Source organism: Microchirus variegatus (genome assembly GCF_963457635.1).
Source record: "Microchirus variegatus genome assembly, chromosome: 19".
Taxonomy (NCBI): domain Eukaryota; kingdom Metazoa; phylum Chordata; class Actinopteri; order Pleuronectiformes; family Soleidae; genus Microchirus; species Microchirus variegatus.
Window position 1 is genome coordinate 21,603,627 of NC_139820.1, and position 25,799 is coordinate 21,629,425.

Here is a 25,799-nt window from a genome sequence, read left to right on the forward strand (position 1 = left end):
TCAAAACCACGTGCTTCACAAAGAGCTTTCACCTCAGAATAACCCTCTCTTTACAAGGTGACTTTAAAAAAAGAGAGTAAATTTAGCCGCGGGACGGAAATACCTGAGAACACAGGACATTGACCAGCATGCACTGCTGCATCCGCGGAGCAGTTGCTCCGAAAGCATCCTTGCTAAAGGGCACGTCAGTCGGGACTGAAGGACGCAGAGACTTCCTGCTCTCACATGACCGCGATAAAGATGTCTGTCCAAACTGAAGCTGTGGACGTTCGTTTAACGTAGCGTAACTGAACCTTTAAACCACGTTACGTGTACGAAATGACGATTTCTGTATTGAAACGAGACGTGTTGACAATAAAACCGGTGTCTCTACTGCCCTCTCTGGTCAAACACCAGCTACTGCATTCAAATTATGCCATTGGCTGTTTATAAACACTAACATGCATATATATATGACCCTGTATATATACATTTAAGGGGCTTTTTAAGGGCTAGCTAAAGCTAAGGCACTTAGGTAAGGTGTTAGGTAATGTGTTACGTCTTTAAGGGTCCTCACTATGAAGTGCGTGTGTGTGTGTGGTGCAGGCTAATGTTAGGCTAAGGCTGTTAACGTGTTAACACTCAGTGACCACGTTTCCCCTTTAAAACACGGCTATACATGGAAGCACGTGTATGTGTGTGTGTGTGTGTGTGTGTGTGTGTGTGTGTGTGTGTGTGTGTGTGTGTGTGTGTGTGTGTGTGTGTGTGTGTGGAAGCCAACAAGGAGAGAGAGAGAAAGAGCAGGCGACGCATCAGAGGCTGCTGCAATAAAATGTCAAACCTCCCATTTCAGCTATGACACACACACACACACACACATCTGCTGGTACACCTGTAGAAACCAGCAGCACAAAAGTGCACATAAATATACAAGGACACGTGTTGTGTATACACACAAACGCGCACATGCACACACAGACACGCACGCACACGCGCACACACACACACACACACACAGTAGGCAGTAGAGGGTGGACAGAGCAATCAGTGACTCCGTCCTTGAGCGGAGTGAGGGATGCCGGTGACACATCACTGCAGAGACGACACACACACACACAGTTATGAGATACAACACACACACACACACACACACACACAGTTATGAGATACAACACACACACACACGGTTATGAGATACAACACACACACACACACACACACACAGTATATTATAAAAAAATTCAGTTGTTTTCACACCTGAGACAAAATTCCTGTCACGACCGTCTTAAACTAGAAATTAAATCCAATTTACATTATTATGATGATGATTATTATCATTTTAAATGATTTTTTTTTTCCTCTTACGACATGTTCTTTTGGTATTTTGTACATGGGGCTCCAATACTCTATATATAAATATATTTATTTAACCTCATGAGTCATTTAAAATGATGTTAAACTTCCTTATAGAAGCAAAAATACTTTGTTTTTAAACTAGCTGGTTATGCTAGCTGGTTATGCTAGCTGCTAAACGCATCGGAACAAAATGATCGCATTAATGTTGGTGTCAGTATCGTGTTTATCTTTCATGTTGGTCATAAAACGAATGATTTTGTTTGCATTGTATTTTGATTTTTAACGTAAAAAAAAAAAAAATCATCTGACGCCCCCTTGTGGCCCTTCAAAATAAATGATTAGGTCTGTATGTTGGCAACATCGATCAACAAAAACAAAAAAATCAACAAAATCAACGTATTGAGAGCAAATTTTATCGCAATACGCGATAAAAATCACACATCGTGGCAAACGCTACTGTTTTTATAATCCCTATAATCCACATAATCCCTCATCTTCACCGTCCTCTCTGCTGCTTTTATGAATCAACCTTCTCGACCGCAGTAACCGCGTCGTAAAGAGGAAAATGCCAAAATAATAATAATAAAGTTAAAGAAGTTCATTCACCTGCAGGCAAAGGTTACAGCGACACCTTTATTTAACAACTAGGAAGGAAGGAAGGGAGGAAGGAAGGAAGGGAAGGAGACGAGGGAACAAGGAGAGGACATGAGGAGGGATCAGTATCAACCTCTGCGTTTCAGACGTTTGCAGACTTTAAAGCGACTTAACCGAGGATTAGTGGCTTAACACACACTGAATTAGTCCACTCACACACACACACACACACACACACACACTGTTACATGGACTTCCTGTTTTTAAACATCAATAAAGTTTTACATTTCAAAGTTTCTATTTCATTTACGGCCGAAAATAAAAAACCTTATTTTTTTAAACGTCATCAAACCAAGAATCTGCAGCTAAAGATAAAGAATTTAACGACAAACTGACGTTTGAGTGAGTTTTCAATAAAAATGTGATGATTTTTCTGTTGATTCTACGTAAAATGAACAGTTCAGACTTTAAATCGTTGGTTGTTTGAGGTCAAAATGTTTACGTTTGTCCGTGTTTGACATCACGAATCTCATTATGCAACAGTTGGAGCCAAAACGACGCCATTTTGGCAGGAAGCCACGCTGTAATCCATAGATTTACACACTTACAACTCCTCGTTTCACCCGCTGTTGTTGTGTAAAGGAAGGTGTTGTACGAGTTGTTATGATTCAAAACAACAAAACAGTCAAACACAAGCAAATCACAATATAAATTTAGATAAAAGCAAATGTCTGTGTAATGTAGCGCCTGATTTAAAGCTAATTCCGTAATACGTAAAAAATATTTTTAACCATAAAATATGTTTCTATGCATAATATTTAAAACGAACATACATAAATGTTAGGTAAAAGTTTGGGAAAATTCAGAAAAACTTTGTTAGGGGAGCCAAAACCGAATTCCAGGATACAAACTCGGATGTTAGTGCTTCATGCTAATGTACGAAATCGTAAAATGTACATTTTATTTTCTTTAATGATTCTTCTAAAGCAGCGTTTCCCCATATTTAGATATAAGGACACATTTTTTGACGATAATAAACAAATAACGCTAAAAAAATTTGTCTGCGTTAGCGGCTAATTTACAGCTAATTCTGTAATACGGGAAAAAAAAAATTTTGACTGTAAAAGCATGATATTTAAAACAAACAAATAAGTAATATATTGGGAAAATTCTGAAAAATGTTGTTAGGGGACCCAAAAACGAATTCCCGCGACCCATCCGAGGGTCTCGACCCACGCTTTGGGAACCTCTGAGTCTGACGTTAAGTTTTCACAGCAGATTATGGTTAAAAGAGATGAAATAAGTGCCTTTAAATAAACACAAAACAACTGTTCCCTCATCAGAGGAGACAGATTAAGACGTAACAGACTAAAGGACGACTTAGGGAAGATTTAAGGGAGAAAAAAAGACCTTAAAGACAATGATGATGATGATGATGACGAAGAGAAAACAACAACAATAACAACAATAACAGTGGTTTCAATGAATCAACAGGAGAAAAAAAAAGTCTGAGAGGATTTAAGGGATTTTAGCTCCACAAACCACTGGAGAGAGAGAGATTATACACACACACACACACACACACACACACACACACACACACACACACACACACACACACACACACACACACACACACACACACACTTGAACTTCTCTCACTGTAACTGTTTATACGTCAGGGGCTGCTGTATTATGTTTGGTGTGTGTGTGTGTGTGTGTGTGTGTGTCCCAGGTATTAACATGTTGTGGGGACACACACGTGTTTACACACACACACACACTTACATTATGGGAACTTGTCTTCCGTGTGCGTGTCCGTGTGTGTGTGTGTGTGTGTGTGTGTGTGTGTGTGTGTGTGCACGTGACGCAGAACCTCCTGCAGCAGCCAAAGCCATATTAGGTAGAAAAGAGAGAGAGAGCGAGAGACAAAGACTTTGCACCGTGACCTTTGACCTCCTGGTTTATCTGTAAACACAGCAGAAGGTGAACCTGCTCCTGAGAGGCTGACACAACAAGTGTGTGTGTGTAAGTGTGTGTAAGTGTGTTTAAGTGAGTATAAGTGTGTGTAAGTGTGTGTAAGACATGTTTTTAAAGTTAGGCTGAGGTCAGAGATTAGGATTAGTCTGAGTAGTAATTATGGGTAATAACGTAATGTCCTCTGAAGACATGATAAACAAGTGTGTGTGTGTGTGTGTGTGTTGCATCAGCAGAGGTTTTGTATTGTCCAGCTGTCCAATCAAACGATCCTGCTACTGTTTTAAACACACACACACGTTCCCACACTTCATTCAAAGTGAGGACCTTGACCTTAACCATGACAAGTGAGGACCTAACCTTAAGCTTTAAACTAACCATAACATAAATCCAAAAATCCCTTAAAGATGTGAGGACCAGACCAAATATCCACACTCTGTATGGTCTATACCATTTTTCTGGTCCTCACAAAGTCACAAATACAAGAAGACACACGTACAAACGCTTATCTCGACTTTAAAGTTGAAGAGCGGTCCACAGAAGCACACTTAAACAAACACAAACACACACATACACTCTTTATCTCTGTCAATTATAAACAAACACGACGACAGCGACGACGACTGTGGAGAATTTTCCAGAATAAAAACCAGATAAAAACATTCACACGACCTGTAAACAAAAATAACTTACACTAAAATAAGTGTCTAAATAAGATATTTAATATATTATCTAAGAATCTACAAATACAAATAATCCAGATTTACATGGAAGACGTTTATTTTAAATGCATGTTTGCAGCATTTTAGAGGAAATTAAATAAATAACTAAAAAAACAAACTCCAGTATCTGCCCATTTAATCTGATCCACTCCCAAGTTCCAGGGAAATCACTTTAGAAGCAGATTAGTCAAACAAAACCACGTTTCCTTCCTCGTTGGTTAGTTATTTTTGCTCGATTCATACGTAAATCATCGATATTATCATTGTTTCACCACTCGTTTTTGGTGTATCTTCATTTTTATATGTAATAAAAACATGTTTTTCCTCTTCGTGGTGGAGCATCTGCGTCAGTAAAACGTCTCTGTTCCCGTCGCTGTGACAACGTCTGCAGCGAGTCTTTCACCTGGAGACTCACACGCACGCACACACACGCACACACACTCCTCTGAGGACACTCCTGTGTGTTTCCCATTCATCTGCACAGACGAACCCTGACCTCCACTAAATGAGGTTCGTCGGGTCCCCACAAAGCACCGCTCCAGACGCGGTCCTCACGAGGTCACAAGCGCGAGAACACGCCCCAAAGCTCAGGTAGCAGGTCAGCGCTGAAAATGTCGCAGTAAATAACACACACACACACACGGTCTGACAGACAGCTGATGCGAGACCTTGTGAGTGTGTGTGTGAGTGTTAAGTGTGTGTGTGTGTGTTAAGTGTGTGTGTAGGATCATGTTTATAGTGGCAGAACGACCTTCACGCCACCACCTCATTCTATTACTATACTACCCTCATTCTCCTGTCTATTATACACACACACACACACACACAAAACACACCCACTATTGTGAGTGTATAAAGAGGTGTGTCTGTGTGTTTAGTGAAAATAAGGGCAAATAACTAGCTTTAAAAGTAGGCGTAGAGATGCACAAAAATAGGGCTTTTGAAATAAATACCTACTAAATACAATAATTCATCTAAAAATGGTATTTTGACACTGGTTTTGTAGATTAATTGTTAATTCCTGAGCAAAAAAACGGTCAAAAATATCATTTAGACAGATACTGTGGTTGCAAGATGTTCCAAAATGGTACATTTTTGAATCTTAAACGTCGTTTTTCATGAAAGAAAATCCATTAAAATCATGATAAGTTGACATTTCTTAGGCAAAATCATCGTCACACATTTTACCTTAAAAGGTTTTGTCGTGGTGTCATTTTGATTATTTTGCTGATTTATTATGGAGTCGGTAACATCTCACACACACACACACACACACGTCACTGCAAATTATCAAATATGTGGGTGTTTGACGAGCTGTAGTGTGCGTGTGTGTGTGTGTGTGTAGGACGTTCCTTATGCAAGTGTTAGTCACCACAACAGTCTGGACAAATGTCTCCGTGTACGAGAGCAAACTGGCATATTTGCCTCCAGTCAATCACCAAGCGAGCAACATCACGTGGATTATTACAGATTGTGTAAATATGAGTCGCATATATAACTTAGGTTTGCAGAACAACGTCGGTTTGAATGGAAAATTAGCATCTACTTCATCGTATAGACCTCATTTTTGAATAAAGATGTAATTCAGGGTCACACAGTGTTCCCGAGTTCCTACGATGACGTTCGTATGATCCACATATCGGCTGTTTTTTGCTTAAACCAACTAGTTTTCTTATTGATCAAAGTTCTTGTCTGGAAATGCTAAACTGGAAGTTTATTTTAGCCAAAATAAGGTCTATAACGTCGCTAACAATAGATGAGTTCACAGTAATAGTGCTTTGGTGTCGTTATACAGTACAGGTACCGTACAACGATGAGATGATATCCAGCCCGGTTGCAGGCGATTGCGAATCTCGAGGTTTCTTTTGAAATCGGACGACTGCGTCCACGTCTTTATGGATGAAACTAAAAGACCTGATTTGTTCCCCTTGTTCTTTTGCCGAGAAAAAAAACTTGTGGATTTGTTTCCGCTGCAGAGAAACAACAGGAAACAATCATACGGCTCGTTGCTCAAATGGAGTCAGGAACATTTCAGCTCCTTCACGTCGCTGCCACTTTTTATGAGCTGAACGTCTCCAACATGGCTGCCAGAGCCGGCGTTACATCAGCTTCTCTGCTGCTGCTGCTAAAACACAAACATCCAAACAACAGCAGGAGCGGAGGAACAACGCGAGGCCGAGCAACAGCTCGACACACAAACACCTGTGGTTCTCAGGTGAAGATCTGCACAGGTGTTAACACTCCTGACCACAGAGTCTGGACACACAGGGAAAAAGATCCAGAGAAGCTTCGTTTACCCTGGAGTTCACCTCCTCGTTCAGCTGCTGGCAACCGGACGAACGAACTGGACCAATGGTGCCGTTCTGGTTCTGATGAGAGACGCACAAACCTCCCAGTAAGGTGGTCCACGACATTACCAGACAACATCACACAACACACACGAGTCAGTCAATGATACCAGACTCAGTATCGGTCCAATCCTGGTCAAAAATCCAATTTATAATCCGATTCAAACCAAACGAGTAAAAGAATCGACAGATTAATCGATTATGAAAAAACTAATCGTAAATTGTGGACCCACGTAAAAAAAGATTAGCATAAATATCAGTAGATACAAGTTTTTCTTATTGGTATGATACCTCAACCATGTTGCGATAAACTGAGTATTTGCAAAATCAAATATCGCGATGTGCTCACACAACAGCTCGAGTGAGAGTTAGCACTTGGCGCCATCTAGTGGACTGAAACGTCAATTGATTTTTTTTACGCTAAACGACCAAAAGTTTATGTGTAACATCAGTCGTAAAAATTATACGCTCTATAATTGGTGTTTCAAAAGTGATATATTATCACAACGCAAAATATCGCAATATTTCACTGTAACCGCCCCCCCCCCCCCCCCCCCCCGGTATCGCAACAACAAAAAAGCAATATCATGTTTTCCTCGTTTTAATCCAGGCTGAAGCACATAAATCTGTGTTTCGTCCCTAATGAGAGAACGTGACATGAATTATGTGTTTGAATATCAACAGCAGAGAAACACGCTGAGGACTGAACTCACTGAATTCATATTAAGCAGGTTTTTCTCTGCAAAAACACGACGTTAAAGGTCACTGTTTCTAACTCGGTTTCCCACTAAAAAAAACAGCCATAAATGGCTTCTGTGAGGCTCGATAATTATCCGAGAACATGGCCAAATATGGCCCCTCTCTCTCTGCCTGGTGGTCCGATCCACACGGCAGCGCTAAACGATGCTTTTCTGAGGGGGGGGGGGGGGGGGGATTACTGATTAATTTGGTCCTTGTAATGGATTAATCTGATTAAACAGAGACACACGGATCCGTTTCCTCATTCCGGATCGTTCCTGTTATCAAACATTTCACAATTCTTACATTGAAGGCCGAAAAAAAAAATCATAATTATGAGTTAATCTGAATGAAACCTGGTTTAAAACTTGAATTAAATGAGAAAAGTTGATGTTATCGCGATAATCCAATCACCCCCCCCCCCCCCCCGCTCATTAACAGGACAATCGTCCAATTAAAGCGTTATCGAGCTGCGACTTTACCGAGGGAATGAGCTCCAGTTCTTAGGAAGCCAATAAAAGCTGATAAGCGGCTGATAGCAGCAGGATCAAAGGTCAGAGGTCAGCGTCTGCTAAAACATTTGCCTAAAACAATGACTCCCTCTTTTCTTTCACCCGTCTTCACTCAATCTTCCTCCTCTCTGAATCACCTGCAGAGGAATCGATAAAAGCTCTCAGAGTGTGAGATTCTCAGCCGCCGAGCGAGTTCGTGCTCCTCATTCTGTCAAAGTAAATCTCACATTTGATTGACAAAACATCCGTCACTCTCTAAACAGGCCTGTGTGTTTACTGTAAAAATAGATTTTTCAATTTCAGGCAAAATTGCTCCTATTTTTTTGGGGCCGAAAGACATTAAAATAATCTTGTTTTGTGCGACAAGAATAATCGGATTTAGAGGAAAAAATACATTAAACTTTTACCAATTTTCTTATTTTAAGATTGTGGGTACATTTAGAGTGTAGTAGAAGCTGCATTTTGTAATTCTACACTGTAAAAACAGTCTCTCACAGCAGATTTGACACTTTACGTTAAATTTTAATTAGCAGTAACAAGCTAAAAACAATGGTGTGTTAAATACAGAAGCAAAATTCACGATCAAACTGGTTTGTGTGCGAATAGAAGAAATTCCAATTGTTTGAATTAAAGACGCCATATGTAAGAATGTGGCCAAAAACGGTTACTACATTCAAATTCAAAATACCGAGGTCTTTTAGGTTTGGTTTTCTGACATAACTGGCAACCCGTGGTCGCTCGACAGCTGAGACTATACTGACTGCACTGATTGGTAGACGGCGGTAGGTGGCGCCACATGCCAAAACATGATTTGCAGTCTGCAAAAAAATGTTTATAATGCAAATATTGAACATTATTCCTGAGTCTCTGTGACATATTAGGAGGATTTTAGATTTATTACATAATGCACCTTTAATTTGTACTTAAGAACCTCAATTTTGGCCAGTTTTCGGCCGATAGTTTATACTTTTTAAGGCAAATTACAGACTTAAAATTGCTCACTCCGTTGGCAGTTTTTTCCCCCTTAAATTAAGAACATTTAAACCAATTTAAGAATACCTGGCACTGCTTTTGCACATGTGTGTGTTGCTCTGTGTTGCCCTAGAAACTGCTATCACACAGCAGATCTCTGTGAACTCAGGTTAGACAGATATCCTGGTGAAACGCAGCAGGAGAGACAAAGACAGCGAGACAGAGCGAGAGTATGATGCTGATATCAAAGGGAAGAAATGAGTCAGGGAAAATAAAAAATACAGCAAACACAGTCAGTGACAGAGGAGACGAGAGAAACTGAGGGGGGGAGGGGGGAGGAAAAGTGAAAGATGGGGGAGAAAATAAAAAAGTAAGTTAAACCAGGTCAATGAAAAGTAGAGCAGAGCTGATAGAATAGTATGAAACACAGCAGAGGTGTGTGATTGTGTATATATATATAAATGAGTGCTGGGCACTAGGTTAACGCATGACGTCATGTTTGCGTGTCACGACACTGGAGTCCAGGCACCGTTCACCAGTTAGCTCCGTTAGCTCCTTTTAGCTCCGTTAGCCTTAGCCTACAGTGGATCTGGAGCGTTCTGTTTATTAAAGGAAAAGAAATAACTAGCGTACCTGTGTAACTGCTGTATAACTGTACAATTAGACAATAATATGATTTCATATCAATTACAATTATACCAAAACAACAGCAGAAGGTTTTGTGACATTAGCAAATATCGTGCAGTTCTGCAAAGAATCAATCGCATCTCGGGCTAAAACTTTAAAACAATTATTTGTTGTCGATCGCCGACCCATGAATTACTACAGTCCCTGATCAATCACTGTCATTTCACACCTTTATAAAAACTCTCATCCGTTCATTCAGCCGTGTAAACACATGAATTAACTCTCAGACACAAACACTGAAGTTCCTGCAGAGCAGCTCACGCGTGTTTTAACACATACTCACACACACACACACACACTAACCATGAAAGAATTTCGGCTTGTTTGCGACGTTGCATCATAATGGCGGCATTCCTCCCGTGAGCCACACCCCCCCCCCCCCCCCCACCACAACAACACAACCCCGCCCTCCCCCCACGACAATGTGGTGTATATGAAAACAGAGGAACAGGAGGGAACGCTTTTATACAACACTTCCAATAAGGGCGCGCCGGAATTTTTGGGAGTGCAGTCAACAAGATGTCACTCGTGAAGCGTGAAGAAGAATCTCAAAGTCAGACTGAGGCTGCAAGCGGCGCCGTGTTTTATTTATATCGGAAGTCGGGAACGGGAGCGATGTCGACGGTGTTCCAGTTGGGAAAAATACATGTACGCAAACATATCTCGACTAGCCACTGTTTGGCATGGCAGTTGGTATTTTGTGCGCACAAACAACGTAGCAACGGATATGAATTTAGCGTAACTATGTGTACGACAACAGTAAAATCCGAATCGGCGTTCAATCCAAGATGGCCGCCTTCCTGTAGGATTCACGGCAAAGTCGTCATCGACTTTTTTGACCGTCCCGACGTAACGAACGTGTGTACCAAGTTTTGTTCATGTACGTTAAACTAAAATCTGGTGACCAGTAATATCATCAAAACAAGAAACGCAGTCATACTAAATACTGAGGATTATTATATATTATAAATATATATTATATATATAATATATATCAATAATTACAAAATTACACAGAATAACAAGATATAACTCATTAATTTACCATTAAATATAGCAACAAATATCAATTACTAGTGCAGGGGGGCGTGGCTCTGTCTTCATACATGGTATGGTATGAATGTTAGCGTGTGTGTGTGTGTGTGAGTGTGTGTGTGTGTGTACAGTAACATGCCATAGTGAGCACCGTGGTCACGCAAGCCTGAGCAGCCATTAGGAAGTAGGTCAATGAGTGAGTGAGGGAGGGTTAGGCAGAGATGGATGGAGAAGAAAAAAGATGGAGAGAGTGAGAGAAAGAGCCGAGGAAGTGAAGAAGAAGAAGAAGAAGAAGAAGAAGAAGAAGAAGAAGGAAAGAAGGAAACACGCAAAGGTCGAAGGACAGTGGAAAGTTACTAGGAAAAAAATCAGGATGCTTGTGTCAGTGGGAACATGTACACACACGCTATATATGGCATCAATGTGTGCGTCTGTGTGTGTTCCTGTATTTGTTGCCTCCTGGGGACCAGCGTCTAACGTACACCTTTGTGAGGACCCGTCGTACCAAAACCTGGTCCTAATGAGGCAGAGCCTGATTTTCTGAGGAACTGGTTAAGGTTAGTGTTTGGTGTTAACTAGTTAAGATTTGTTTAAGCTGTGTGTGTGTGTTTTCTTGTATTTGTTACCTCTGAAGGACCATGTACAACGTACACCTTTGTGAGGACCCGTTGTCCTCATAGGGCGCAAAACCTGGTCCTAATGATGCAGAACCTGATTTCTTAGGAACTGGTTATGGTAAGGCTGATCAAATTAATGTTTGTGTGTGTTCTTGTATTTGTTACCTCTTGAGGACCGTGTCTAACATACATCTTTGTCAGGACCCATCGTACTCATGGAGACCAAAACTAATGAGGCAGAGCCTGATTTTTCTTTAGGGCTAAGATTTGAACTGTGGTTAGGTTAAGTGGTTAGTGTTAGACATCAACTAGTTATGGTTTAGGTTAGTGATAAGGGTTTGTTTAGGCACACACACGTTTGTGTGTGTGTGTGTGTGTGTGCGCATCCCAAGAGGCCTCACCCACCTCTTTCTGCAGCGTGCAGGTAGAAGCCTGCTGCATTGCTTGCAACCCACACATATGACTCACACACACACACAATAACACACACACACACACTCTCTCTCTCTCACACACACACTTGTCTAAACTTTTCCATGCGCCTGCCTGAGCTCATATCAACGCAGCGACCTCTCCCAAAACAAAATTATCATGAACACAAAAACAATTATATCACAATATGAGGTTCGTTATACATTATCAACACCCACACATAAAAAAAAAAACACACACACACAGACACACACACACACACACACACACACACACACACACACACACACACACACACAGTTTACTAAAACGTGTTGTTTTATTTTGAAGGCTCGACATAAGGCGGAGGGGGGAGGAGCTACAGCTGCAACCTGTGATCTAAATCAGTAATAAATAATAAGTGGACAAACCAGATTAGATTAGGATTATTTACGACAGATATGATGCATCCTTTCATTTTCACGTCAAAAAAATAAAAAGTTTTTAGCGTTTTTTGACGTCACATTCTCACCATATTCGTATCATTCCAGCGTCTTTCAGTTTGGTTTTGCACTTTGTTCGTAATGTGATTTTGATTATTTTCTTCCAGATTAGACGCGCAGCGTTATTGTGATGTGACTCATGTACGACTGGGCCAAGAGGACTATTTATACACACACACACACACACACACACATGCAGAAACGTCTAAAAATGACAAATTCATTTTAAAACCGTGTGTGTTCTTGTACTCGTCACCTTTTCTAACATATACCTCGACAGGACCTTTGTCCTCATGGAGACCAAAACCTGGTCCTAATGAAGCAAAACCTATTGTCCTAATGAATGGAAGGCAATGCAGTGTTCACTGAAGAATAAGTGTGTGTGTGTGTGTCTGTGTGTGTGTGTGTGAGTGTGTGTGTGTGTGTGTGTAAAGTGGCTCGCCTCGCCCTGACACCTGGTTGCCACAGCGATATGCCATGCTGGCATCTGTGTGTGTGTGTGTGTGTGTGTGTGTGTGTGTGTGTGTGTGTGTGTGTGTGTCCTCTTGTCCTTTCACAATTCCATGGAAATTTCCTTTAACCTTTTCTCTCGTTTACACCATCGCCCATGAGAGCCGCAACACACACACACACACACACACACACACACACACACACACACACACACACACACACACACACACACACACACACACACGCACGCACGCACACACGGGTTTGTGCAGCTATTCTCGTCAGGACTCCGTCACACACTCTCAATTCTTCTTAGCGCTCAGGTGAGCGATGACTACGTCTGCTGCGACTTTGAGACGCCTACCGCTACAACATGTGTTTACTATCACTACAGTTTGAAAGTGGTACAACTCTCCCGTAACTACAGCCACCTTTGAAACGTGTGACGACGACAGGTCGTTATTTTACGGCTTTTACTGCCGCCGTTATCAGATAAACGCTTACTACGACGGAGAGCGACCGCAACGATCGCCCTGCAATTACTACGACTGCTGCTACGAAACACGTCTGACCACACGGCCGCTAGCATTAGCACAGCTTCAGCCGCTAGCATTAGCACAGCTTCAGCCGCTAGCATTAGCGCAGCTTCTGCCGTTAGCATTAGCGCAGCTTCTGCCGTTAGCATTAGCGCAGCTTCTGCCGTTAGCATTAGCGCAGCTTCTGCCGTTAGCATTAGCGCAGCTTCTGCCGTTAGCATTAGCGCAGCTTCTGCCGTTAGCATTAGCGCAGCTTCTGCTGTTGACGGCAGTAGAAAAATTATAGATTTTTGAGAAAGATCAAGAAAAAGATTGTATATCGGGAAAATTCTGTGTCGTTTGGTCCATAAAACGTCAGAAAATGTGAAAATAAACGTTGATCAGTGTTCGTCAAACCTGGAAATGACGATGTTCTCGAAAAAATGGTGCCATGTGTAAGAATGTGGCCAAAAACGGTTACTACATTCAAATTCAAAATACCGAGGTCTTTTTGGTTTCGTTTTCTGATGTAACTGGCAACCCGCGGGTTGCTCGGCAGCTGAGACTCTACTGACTGCAATGACTGGTAGACGGCGGGAGGTGGCGCCACATGACGCCAAAACATGATTTCAAAACATAAACATGATTTGCAGTCTGCAAAATATATTTTTTTTTATGCAAATATTTTGTCTGTTGTTGGTGAGTTCAGTTTGTTATATGAACATTATTCCTGAGTCTCTGTGACATATTAGGAGGATTTTATGGCCAGTTGCCAGTTAGATTTATTACATAATGCACCTTTAATGATCTATATGAGAAAATAATTTATAGGGTTAGGGTTTTCCTCGGATTGTCCCAAACTGTAGCCGCTGGATGTGCATGAAAGAAATAAGTTAAATACCAAGGTTAGATCCCTGTTGTTGAATTACATTAGAGAAACCGTTTATAAACTCCTGCCTCGCCACTGAAATACACTGTTGTCATCCTGCACCTTGAGGAGCCATGGGTTTGTAATTAAATACAATAATCCCGTTGAACCAGTGGATTATAGGAATGGGAAACACCCGCTGGTACGTATACATTATGGTTGGCCGAGGACCAGCGAGTGTGAGTCACAGTCGGCGAGCTCCGGTCCAGCAGACTGAAGTGTCGGAGCAGAGATGATGTGTTTGGGCAGTTGGGCGTTTGCCCATCTGCAGTCCAGACATCTTTACAACTCGATCCGTCTGTCGGCTGAAGTCTGGGGCGAGTCGCAGCCAAAACACTGGCACTACGTCAAGGAGAGAGAGAGAGGGAGAGGGAGGGAGGGAACTAGAAGTGTGTTCTGGATTGTGACAGAACCCGTGTCCGAGCGGCGTTTACACCTCGCGCGGCAATCATCGATCTGCCATGTTTTATTGCGGCGCGGCGGCACGGATCCGAGTCAAAGTCCAGTGGTTTTAACGGTAGCAGATATCGAACAAGCCCCGAATTATTACAGTAGCAGCAGCAGAGGAAGCAGCTGGAGACGACATTAAGGTGTTAAAGTCCAGCCGTTATCTGTAACCTGCATCCTCTGAGGGTCAAGAAGGAAGCTGGAGACAATCCAAGGTTACATTCCACGAGAGGGGAGGTAGAAGCGAGAAATCAACGTAGGAGACTGTAGCTTTGGCTGTCGCTCCCGTTGTACGCTATCAGGGTTAGGGTTAGTTAGGGTTAGCGCTAACCCTAGCTAACCCTAATATTATCAGGGCACAGGCACTTTACCTTTCTCAATGTGTACAAACAAGCAGGTACACATTTTAAAGGTACAGTGCTTGTACCCTGATAGGGTTAGGGTTAGTTAGGGTTAGAGCTAACCCTAACTAACCCTACCAGGGTACAAGTACTGTACCTTTAAAATGTGTACCTGCTTGTTTGTACCTCTAAAGAAACATTTCTGCACCCCTAGTGACAAAAATGTACCTGTACACACTGAGAAAGGTACAGTCAACAAGAGGCGCAATATTTGTGAAAGTCAAAATGTGTCCACAATTGTGCCGGGCACGCTAACGCGTTAACCACGGTTAGCGGCGTTTTCACGGCGCCAACGTCAACGCACGGCGCATTACCATGACGACTGAGCGGAAAAAGACGCGCGTGAGGACGTGTTTAAGTGACGTCCCGATTGTTAAAACGAGTCTCTAAAGCTAACGATAAACGTTAAAAATAGAGGCACACATACGCAGTACACGGGTACGCTAACGTTATTTGTAGCGCTGCTCTTTCAGTTTAATAATAAACAGACCGTTCCAGTTCCACTGTAGGCCAACGCTAACCGGCGCTAAAGGAGCTAACGCAGCGAACAAAGCTAACTGGTATACGGTGCCTGGACTCTGGTGCCGCGGCACGCAAACATGACGCCGCGCGCGCCGTTTTCCGGTCAGTCGTCATGGAAACGCGTCATGCGTTAACGTTGATGCCGTTAACCGCTGCTAACGTGCCCAGCGCTAGTCAAAATATCATTGTAGATGTACTGAAAAGGGTTAGCACAAATATTACACGGTAATCATCGTTTTACATCGTCATTTCCAGGTTTGACAAACACCGATCAACGCTTTTTAAACAAAATAACCGTCAGCTGCAGCTCAACCGACGTCCAACCCCAAGCTGGCAAAAACTGTACACATTCTTGGAAACACGGCTAACACCGGGCTACGTGTGTGACACCAACTGAGCGATCAGCTTCATCTTTCTCCATCTCAGAGACGTATTTTTCTCAGAATGAGCCTCAGCACGACTCAGCGTTCTCTCCCACTTTAAAATAAGACATTTCTCCGGTGGCCGCCGTGGCGATAAATCAGGTAACAGAGGAGAGAATTTAAAGAAATAGGGCAGCGAGTGAGCGAGTTAGTGAGCGCGGCGGCGGCTGCTGCTGCTGCTCCACACGATTCCTTTATTCCTACAAAACCCTGAGTTGCTGAGGTGAGATTGGATTCCCCCTCTCCTTCAACCCCTTCCTCTATCTGTGTGTGTGTGTGTGTGCGTGCATGTGTGTGTAGTGAATGACAAATCGTCTCACGCTCATGTTGACACTATCAATATAGCAACAGGAAGCCTGTGATACATACAAATTGCGGCTAAAGGTTAGCTAAGGACACACATGACAGCGAAGGAAACGTGAGCACAATCAGCATGTGTGTGTGTGTGTGTGTGTGTGTATGAATAATTTCTCCAAAAACACAAACGTATGAACACCATGAATGTAAACAGCCTTCTCTCTATCTCTTAGGCAATTCATAAATATAGAGTTTACTGAACGTTAAACATGGAATTTGGGCCTAAAATCTGCACGTCGACCAGACGTCCTACATCTAAAACAGCAAATTGGGGAGAATCCAGTGGTGTTTTTATCCATTATACACCAATAAAGACTCACAATAGTCACATTTTTCTTTTGTCTTTTCAGAAAACAATGCCTCCAAACTGAAAATATCTACATTTTGTTAAAGCCCAATGGTGTTTTTATCCACTTTATACACCAATAAAGACTGATAAAAGTCCCATTTTCTTCTGTCTTTTCAGTGTAAAATCAAAGCAGCACAGCAGAGTTCTCCTGGACGTCTCCAACAACAGTCTTATCACAACATTAACAAACTCGAGTTTAGCAGCAGCAGAAACAGCAGCAGAAGCAGCAGCAGCAGCAGCAGTTAATCTCAGCCACGCTGCACAGACACAGGTCCGGCTCTCGCCGCCGTCGAGTCGCGAAAGGTTAAACGGGATGTAAACGATGATTTAACGGTAAATAAGCAAAACGTTACGTCCGGCGCTGAATGTGACATAAAGATAAAGACGCCGTAAAAAGAGATGGAGGAGGAGGCGATAACGGAGAATCACAGCACGGACTGTTTAAGTATATAAACAAAACTGATTTTCGTGTAAATTAAGGAAACGAGAGACGTGAGTGGATGAATGATATCAGACTCCTGTTATCTCTTCATCTTCTTTCTGTTCCCACTGAGCCTCACACGCTTGACGAAGCTTCATCACGCGTGTGCGGACGCTTCCCTCGGCTCAGTGCCGCTCTGCTGCGCCTCCTCAGGGCGGGGGGGGGGGGGGGATAATCCAGCAGCGAGCGGTGAGACAGGAGTCGTGTTTGAAGACGGAGTCTGTGAAGACGAGGGATTTCTAACGAGAAACGCTGTTTGCATGTTTGAAAGTCCAGCGCATGAGAGCCAGTGAGATCATTGCAGGGTTCACAGTGTGTTGAGCCAACGAGACGCATTCAAAGAAATGGCTTAAATTTCGTTACAGGAGTAGAGAGTTATTTGTTTTTATTAATAACACAATTATTGATAAAACACTTGTTCATTTTCCAGTTTTTAGTGCTTCTAACTGAACAATTCTCACAATCCGAGGTTGTTTTCTTGTATTTTTACTTACTTTTATACCAATATATCTAAAAATTCTTATCCTAGTAGCGTCAAAGTCGGCGCCGTACGCACTGGTGACCTCAGTAAGACGCCTGCCAGGTTTGAAGCCCGTCAACTGTGAACCATTGGACAAATATGGGATTAACGGCGAGACGGACGTTCCTCGCATTTATTTATTTAATTATTGCACAATTAAATCAGATTAAAATTGTAATTTGTTTTTCTCTCAACCTCAGTGGAATCAATAATCGGCCATATTTTGACGAAAGCAGGTCCAAAATATTCAACAAATTGACTACAGAAATCTTACATACTGTATCTTTAAAAGCAAAAGTAACTGGAAATCTTATGGAAATGCGACGAAACAGCGAGAAACTGCTTCCTTTACATTCTGGTGTGTATGTGTGTATGTGTGTGTGTGTGTGTGTGTGTGTGTGTCACCTCTAATGCCAAACAGACCTGAGTGAGCAGCTGACGAATCACCAAGCAATTAATTATTTAGGGACCCCCTCACCTGCTTCTGCTAGCATGTTAGCTCGGAACAGCACACACACACACCCACGTGACCATTACACACACACACACACTTACACATACACATACACACACACGGGCCCTGTTCTGGAGGGGCGGAGTCAGTGTCTTATCCGGATCCCTGATGAACCACATCACATCAGGGATTCAGTAGGAAAAGAAGCCGTATTCCCACAGCCCACACACACACACACGTACACACACACCCCCTCCACACACACACACACACACTTCCACTCAGCACCACAGAAACCACCGGTGGTTAAAGACGCGGCTGTGTTAGGAAACATGATCCTGACCAGTGTGGACAGACCAAACCAAACCAAACCAGACCAGGACTGTTTCTGTCATTTCACCAGTGAAAGAAAACAAGAAAACGGTTCCTCCTCCGTCTCTCTTCTTCCCTCCTCTCCCAGATTAGGAATCTTTACGTGAGCGTGACCTTTGACCTGAACGCCGCAGAGTGAAAATAATGACGATATCACAAAAAGGTGAATGACAGGATTATTTAAGTGCCGTTAACTTCTTCTTCTTCAGCCTCTTCACTTCCTCTCAGGTTAATTATAAGTGTGATGTAACGACACGGCCGACAGGATCTATTTAAAAAGTGCCACCGTTTTATTTTCAACGTCTCAGTATTTAGCACTTGTTTAGTTTTTCAGTCATGACAAAAACAAACATTTCTAAATCCAAACAGAACAGAAAGTTCTTGAGTCATTTTTCATAATCTGCTTTTACATTTTAATCTTTATTTGTGTTTTTACTGCGTTACGTATTTAGCTAAACTAGTTTAACCAGTGAAATACAGCCAGGCTTTTACTTTGAAATAGTCACAGGTTGAAAAATGATGTATTTTTTACAGCATTTTGCTTCTATAACAGAACTGAACCTTTGGTGTGAAATGCATCATTCAATGCAGACGTTAAATATTAAACAGCTGATCAATATAGATTAATATTAATCCCAAAAATTTACTGGAATCACAAAAAAGTGTAATCCAGCCATAAAAATAACAGCAATCCAGCAAACGTACGTGTGTTTTTCTCACATTTCTGTGTCTGATGCTGCTGATGCATCACCTGTGTGTGTGTGTGTGTGTGTGTGTGTGTGTGTGTGTGTGTGTGTGTGTGTGTGTGTGTGTGTGTGTGTGTGTGTGTGTGTGTCTCAGGTGAGTCACTGTACAGCTGCTGCACAGATGAACACATCGCTCTGCAGCAGCAGAGAGTTCAGTTCATCACGACTCAGAGATCTGAGGCGATCGTGAACCAGGACGACGAGAGAGAGAGAGAGACGTCCAAAATAAAGACAAAACAAAAGAAGACAAACAGAATAATAATTGAGACGCAGTCGAGACGTGATAGAGAATGTGTAGGCAACACTAACACCTGTATCCATCACTGCTGCGTTAGTGATGCATTTATCTGCTTTTAATCCAAATTAGAGCCTAAAACCTCACACTGGGATGATTCCCACACATAATTCCACTGAGACAATGATTCCAAACTGCTACGATCTATCATTTTCACACACAAACGAGCTTCTCTGTCGCTAATGCTGTCAAATCATTCAAATTTCATTCCAAAATAATCCAGCATATGAGAGCTGGTGAAAACGAATAGGAGCAGCAAAAAAGATGCATTCAAGGAATCCCGTAATTGTCATTTCGAACCAAACGCTCGTTGCTTGTGGTCGTAGATGCACCGCAAATTAGGTCGTCATCGGCGAAGAAAGATTTCTTTATATATTAAATATTTGTTTTGCATCTTATTTTATATATAAATTAGTCACAATCTTTTAAAAAATATATATAAATAAGCAATAATAGAATAATCTAATAGTCTAATGGTCTGTCCCTAATCCCAAATTATGTTATTTTAAATCTGTCAACAAAAAGCAAGATGTTTCGGTTGTTGAATGTCACAAATGTGTTATATTTAAGTAATTGTAGTGACTTTCTCAGTAACAAAAATTCATATTTTTTAATAATTAACTGATTAATATGCAATAATTGGTCAATGCTGACTCATAAAAACATTAAATTGATGTAGTAAAGTGTTATTTATACTTCAGAAAACCCACAAATGTCACTTATTTACTCACTTTAATGGATTTGTTTGTTTATTAATTGTAAATGTAGGTAATTATCCATCTAAAAAGTACAGAAAGTCAATAGATTTTCAAAATAACGGTCTATTTTCTGCACACACACACACACGCACACACACACAGTCATGGTTACATCAGGTAACAAAGTGCTGACTCAGCACAGAGTGAGTCTCTACACAGTGTTATTATTAACTGAAGGTGTTTAATGTTTTTTTAAAACACCTCAGAGTCGACCTGATGAGCCTCGGCACGTCGACGCGATAATAACGTGTTGCTAAACCCGCGGCTCTGACGCCGTGTTTACGAACGCCGTGTTCTTTCAGAGTTTTGACTGCGCTCACGTCTCGTTCTTCTGATCACAGCTGCTCAACTTTAGATTCTCTGTGTGTTTTTTAAAAAGTGCTGTAAAATGACTCTGTAACGCTGTAACTGAGCAATAAAACTTTAACGATCGCTGCGAGGGAAACGGTGCGACTGGTTCAAACTACAGCTCTACTGTTCAAAAGTTTGGGCTCACGTAGAAATGTCCTTATTTTTGAAGGAAAATCACTTTTTTGTCAATGAATCTAACATTAAATGAATCATAAACACACTCTGTACATCGTTAATGTGGTAAATGACAGTTCTAGCTGCAAACGTCTGGTTTTTTAACGGTACATTGTGTTTGCTAATGGCGTTAAAAGGCTATTGGATGATTAGAAAACCTTAGAAAACTGTTTTATTTTGAATAAAAATCATTATTTCTAATCTCGTCAATGTCTCGACTATATTTTCTATTCATTTTCCAACTATTTTGATGAATAAAGTCTGACTTTTAATGGAAAACACAACAAATCGTTTGAACGGTCGTGTGTCTGTAATTTTATTTTGTAGGAATTGAACAAACAGTCTTCCAGTGGCAGTTCCAGTATCGCTTTGAGGTACTTTACCAACAGAACACTTATCTTTAAGGTAAATATACGATATCCTAAAGGGAAAGTGAGGGAGAACATGTGACTTCTGTCGTATTTTACGACCATGTGGCCGACGGTGGACGTGGTGACGTTAAGTCGTTCTGATCCGAGTCTGACGCTCGATCAATGATTAGCACTGAAATAGATCAGAGAGAGAGACTGTGCTCGTGAAACAAGGCCAGACATGAAACAGGAGGCAGAGGTCAGAGGTCACAGCGAGGAAATAAAGAATAATCCACTTCAGCTGTGGTTCGTTACGTTTATACAAGTAAACGCACAACAATAGGTATAAAATAAGCTAATAATAGCTTAATTTATAATAATTTATTAATATTAGCCACACTTGTGGCGCTAAACCCAATAAAAGTCCTTTAAAAACGTAATTAGCGAACAAAATATTATACATTATATATCATACGTATTCATTTTTTTGAACCTACAGCTGACCTCATCATTTATATCAAAAAATAATACTATTTTTAAAAAAATGAACGGGTTTCAATGAGACATTTTTGGCGCTTAAGGCTCAGAGTGTTAGTCTGTGTATTTTACTGTCGGAAATTTAAAAAAAATCACGTAAAAATCCATAATCTGGACAAAAATCCATGCATGAATTTGCACGAACACATGAACACGGTGAAAATTATCAAAAAACAGGGTAAGAAAAGCGACTAAGTGCACACAACTGTCCCCTAACGGCTTTCCGTACGTCCCAAAAAACCTCTTAACGCTGCAGTACACACGTCAGGCCTGTAGGTGAGGATGTTTTCAAAGAATTTCAAAATAAAAGTGTTTCTTTTCAAATTCAATGTATGCAAATCAGCATTTTAAGATGCAAAATAAAACTGTAATCTGTAATCTGGTATTAATGTTGGGGCCGCATGGAGACCACACGTTGATGCACAGAAGTTGGGATTGACCATTTTAAAACAATTCCATTTGGGATTAAAACCAATTTAGATCGACACAATGTCAGAGGAAATGTTTTAAAACACATTGAGCTGAGATTAAACTATTTTAAAACAGCCTCAATTGGGATTAAAACCATTTTTAAAACACCTTCAACTCAGATGACAGATTATAAAACGGGTTCAGTTTGTATTTCAAACTGTTTTATTTGGGATTAACAAAAACCCTTAAACAATCATCCATCATGTTCCCGTCACGCGGTCGTAGAACAACTCAAACACGTCGACCTTTCTTAGGCTTTTATTTCCCCCGTGGTCCGGAGCCAAAACAGAAATATTCAAACGTTCATGAAAGTCAACGGCCTTCGTCATAAAGTGTGTGTGAAATCCAGAGAGAAGAAGATGAAAGATTTACAGTGACAGAGAGAGAGAGAGAGAGAGAGAGAGAGAGAGGTCACATGCTAGAGAGAGAGAGAGAGAGAGAGGGGGGGTGGGGCCGTCTGACAGTGGACTACGTCACAGTAACGCCTCCTTCCCTCCTTCCCTCCCTCCCTCCTCCTCCACTACGACTCACATGACTGCTGCAGCTCTGTTCTGTAACTCCAGTCACGAGGAGAGAGTAGGATTACAATGACCAGCCGACACACGCGCACACACACACGCACACACACACACACGCACACGCACACGCACACACACTAAAGGGGAAGTGAGAGCATAAAAGGGGAGGAAACAACCTTAACCTTAAAGCCTAGTTTGATGTTTTTAATTTGATTTTTTTGTAACTTCCTGTTCCTCGACTCTTAAAGAGCAAATACGTCAAATATTTCTTCACTTTCTAGGGAATCTTGTGGATTTAATGGGATTATGTGGGATTATTATTATTATTATTATTAAAGGACACTTCCTGCATGCGTGCACAAATATCTGCATTTTATTTTGAAAAGCAACACGGTATGAATTCAGTGGCTATAAATAAACAGGAAGTTGACATAGTTTACTATATAACAGTAAGCGATGATATAACAGTACAGTACACTGATGCACCAGAGGATCGTTTATGTATCCGCCTCAATTATGGGCTGTTTCATCTCATCTACTGCATGTGTGTGTGTGTGTGTGTGTGTGTGTGTGTGTGTGTGTGTGTGTGTTGCACATGCATGTTATAAATAGACCAGCATTCTCCCCTGGATCCCTGCACGCACGCGCACACACACACACACACACACACACACACACTCACTCACTCACTCACACACACACTCTGATGATCCAGCAATCAGAGCAATAACAATCACTATGACGTCACTGTGATGCAGTAAACGCAGGGGTCCCATATTCCAATGACAGGCCGTGTGTGTGTATGTGTGTGTGAACGTGCACGCGCTGGCCGTCCACGCGCGTCGAGAGAGCCGCAGATAACGTCGTCCTCCTCCTGTTGTTGTTGCGCCGAGCGAGAAAAAATTAATCCATGCACCAAATCCCGTTCGCGAAACTACACATTTACTGGCTCCTTCGGCTCGTGCGAAAGAACGCACGCGTGCACTCGCGCAGCTCGACATTGACCTTCATCGACGCATCCCGACGGTGAATTCGGCGCACACACAACATCGATATAATGACACTTAATATGGATTAAAGCTCAGTTTGTGTCTTTGGTGAACGCCACTTGCTGCAGCTCTTTAGCGGGAGATTATGGGGGGGGGGGGGGGGATTAAGAGGAAAAGCAGCAATTAAAGTTCACATCTGAGCGGAAATAACCGCTGCTCGATGAGCCGAAATCCACTTGACACCACGATCGTCCGTTCACAGCGTGATTTGCGCTTTAAATGTTGCGCATTTACAGGCGCTGCGCGTGAACACGCGTAAATGTGGCAGAATGTGAACGAGGTTCGGCGAGAACAGGAGGAAACATCGAATAAACAACGAAAAAACACACACACCGTATGAAGCAGACGTTGGTGTCGTAACAGAGTGTCGTTACGCAAACGGTTACGAAAAACTTTCTGAGCTGATCAGAGACCAGCCGCCGCCTTTATATGTGCGCGTGCTGATCAATAACAGATACACTTCCAGTAATTATCGATCACGGAAAAGACAGTTGCTCAACTTTACAGTGAAACATGAGGAAGAAGAGGAGGAAGAGGAAGATGCACCGGTGCGGAGGAGCGAGGGGGATCCACGCAGATCCTCCCCGGGTCCAGGTTCTTAAGCTCCGGCTGCTGCTGCGGCAAAAAGCCGCTTATGAACGGGAAGAGGATCAAAGAGGGAGGCGCGCGCACAGCTCTGATGTTACAATGTTTCCACAAAGTCACGCTTTTTTTCCAACATCCGATTTTAATGTGACACAAAACTCAGCAACAGACGAGGAAGACGTCCACGCGTGGACACACACACACACCCACACCCACACCCACGCGCGCGCGTGTTTCCTTCACGCTCTTTTCCAAACCAATAATCTCCGGTAAAAGTGTCACAATGTCACGGAATCATAATAATCCTCGGGTCTGAGTCCACGCGTTCAGGCGCGCGCACCACGTGTCAAAGTCTCCGGCAACAAAAGTTCCCTGAAGGTTGCGTCAAAAGTTTCCCCACAATCGCCGCTGTGCATACCAAATAATCCCGCAGCTGCGTCCGCGCCACACCGGCGGCGGCGGCGGCTCCGCGCTCCCATCACCGGCACCGGGACAGAAAAAGAAAAAAAAAATCCGTTTCCACTGCACAATCTGCCGCTGTGAGCGCGTGACGGTTCCTCCAAAAAAAAAAACACACACGTGAAAACCTCACGTCAAATCTTACACACACACACACACACACACACACACACGGGGAGAGAGAGACCCGGGCGCACCGCACTGTGCCGGGGGAGATGCTGCGGACGAGCCGCCGACACAGGCTCGCTGCGAGCCGGCGTTTGCGCGGCGCCACAGCCGGCGACGCGCAGAGCCGCGGCGGGCTCCGCAGAGGCCGAGCCCCGGTGGTTTTCTTACCTGGCTGCCGGAAGTCTCTGTCAGGTAACTGAAGACGAACGACGAGAGTTCCTCATCCAACAGTGGAGCGCAGTCCGCCATCTTCTAGTGAATGAGGAGCCGCGGAGTCAGAGGAGCGGACTATAGGAGGAGGAGGAGCAGGTGGCGGGAGGCGCCGACAGGGGGCGCATCTGTTTACACACACACACACACAGGGAGAGAGAGAGAGAGAGAGGTTCAAATGAAGAGACCCACAATCTTCACAGATTAATCCCAGTTTACCGACATTGACTCAACAGGGATTTTTATGTATGTGTTTAAATATGTACAAGTGTTATTTTAAAAGATCATTTAGAGACGAAGTCAATTTGATTACGTAATATTAAGAGGAAACGAATTCGGGATTAAAACGACGTTTTAAAATAATGGTTTCGAATTGGGATTATCACACACAGAAAACAGTTTCAACTGGGATTAAAAGCATTTTATAACAATACCAGCTGGGATTGAAAATATTCG

The 25,799-nt window shown here is 42.4% G+C and overlaps 1 protein-coding gene across 1 annotated transcript in view; it reads right to left on the reverse strand.

Moving 5' to 3' along the window:
* The window catches only part of ppargc1b (peroxisome proliferator-activated receptor gamma, coactivator 1 beta), a gene marked incomplete at its 5' end in the record, with an annotated part of 86,077 nt that extends 60,695 nt beyond the window's left edge, over positions 1 to 25,382 (reverse strand). The window contains one exon of the mRNA XM_083906219.1: positions 25,302 to 25,382. Coding sequence (XP_083762345.1) covers positions 25,302 to 25,382 — 81 coding nt within the window. The remainder of the gene's footprint in view (positions 1 to 25,301) is intronic.
* Between the last annotated feature and the right edge of the window lie 417 nt (positions 25,383 to 25,799).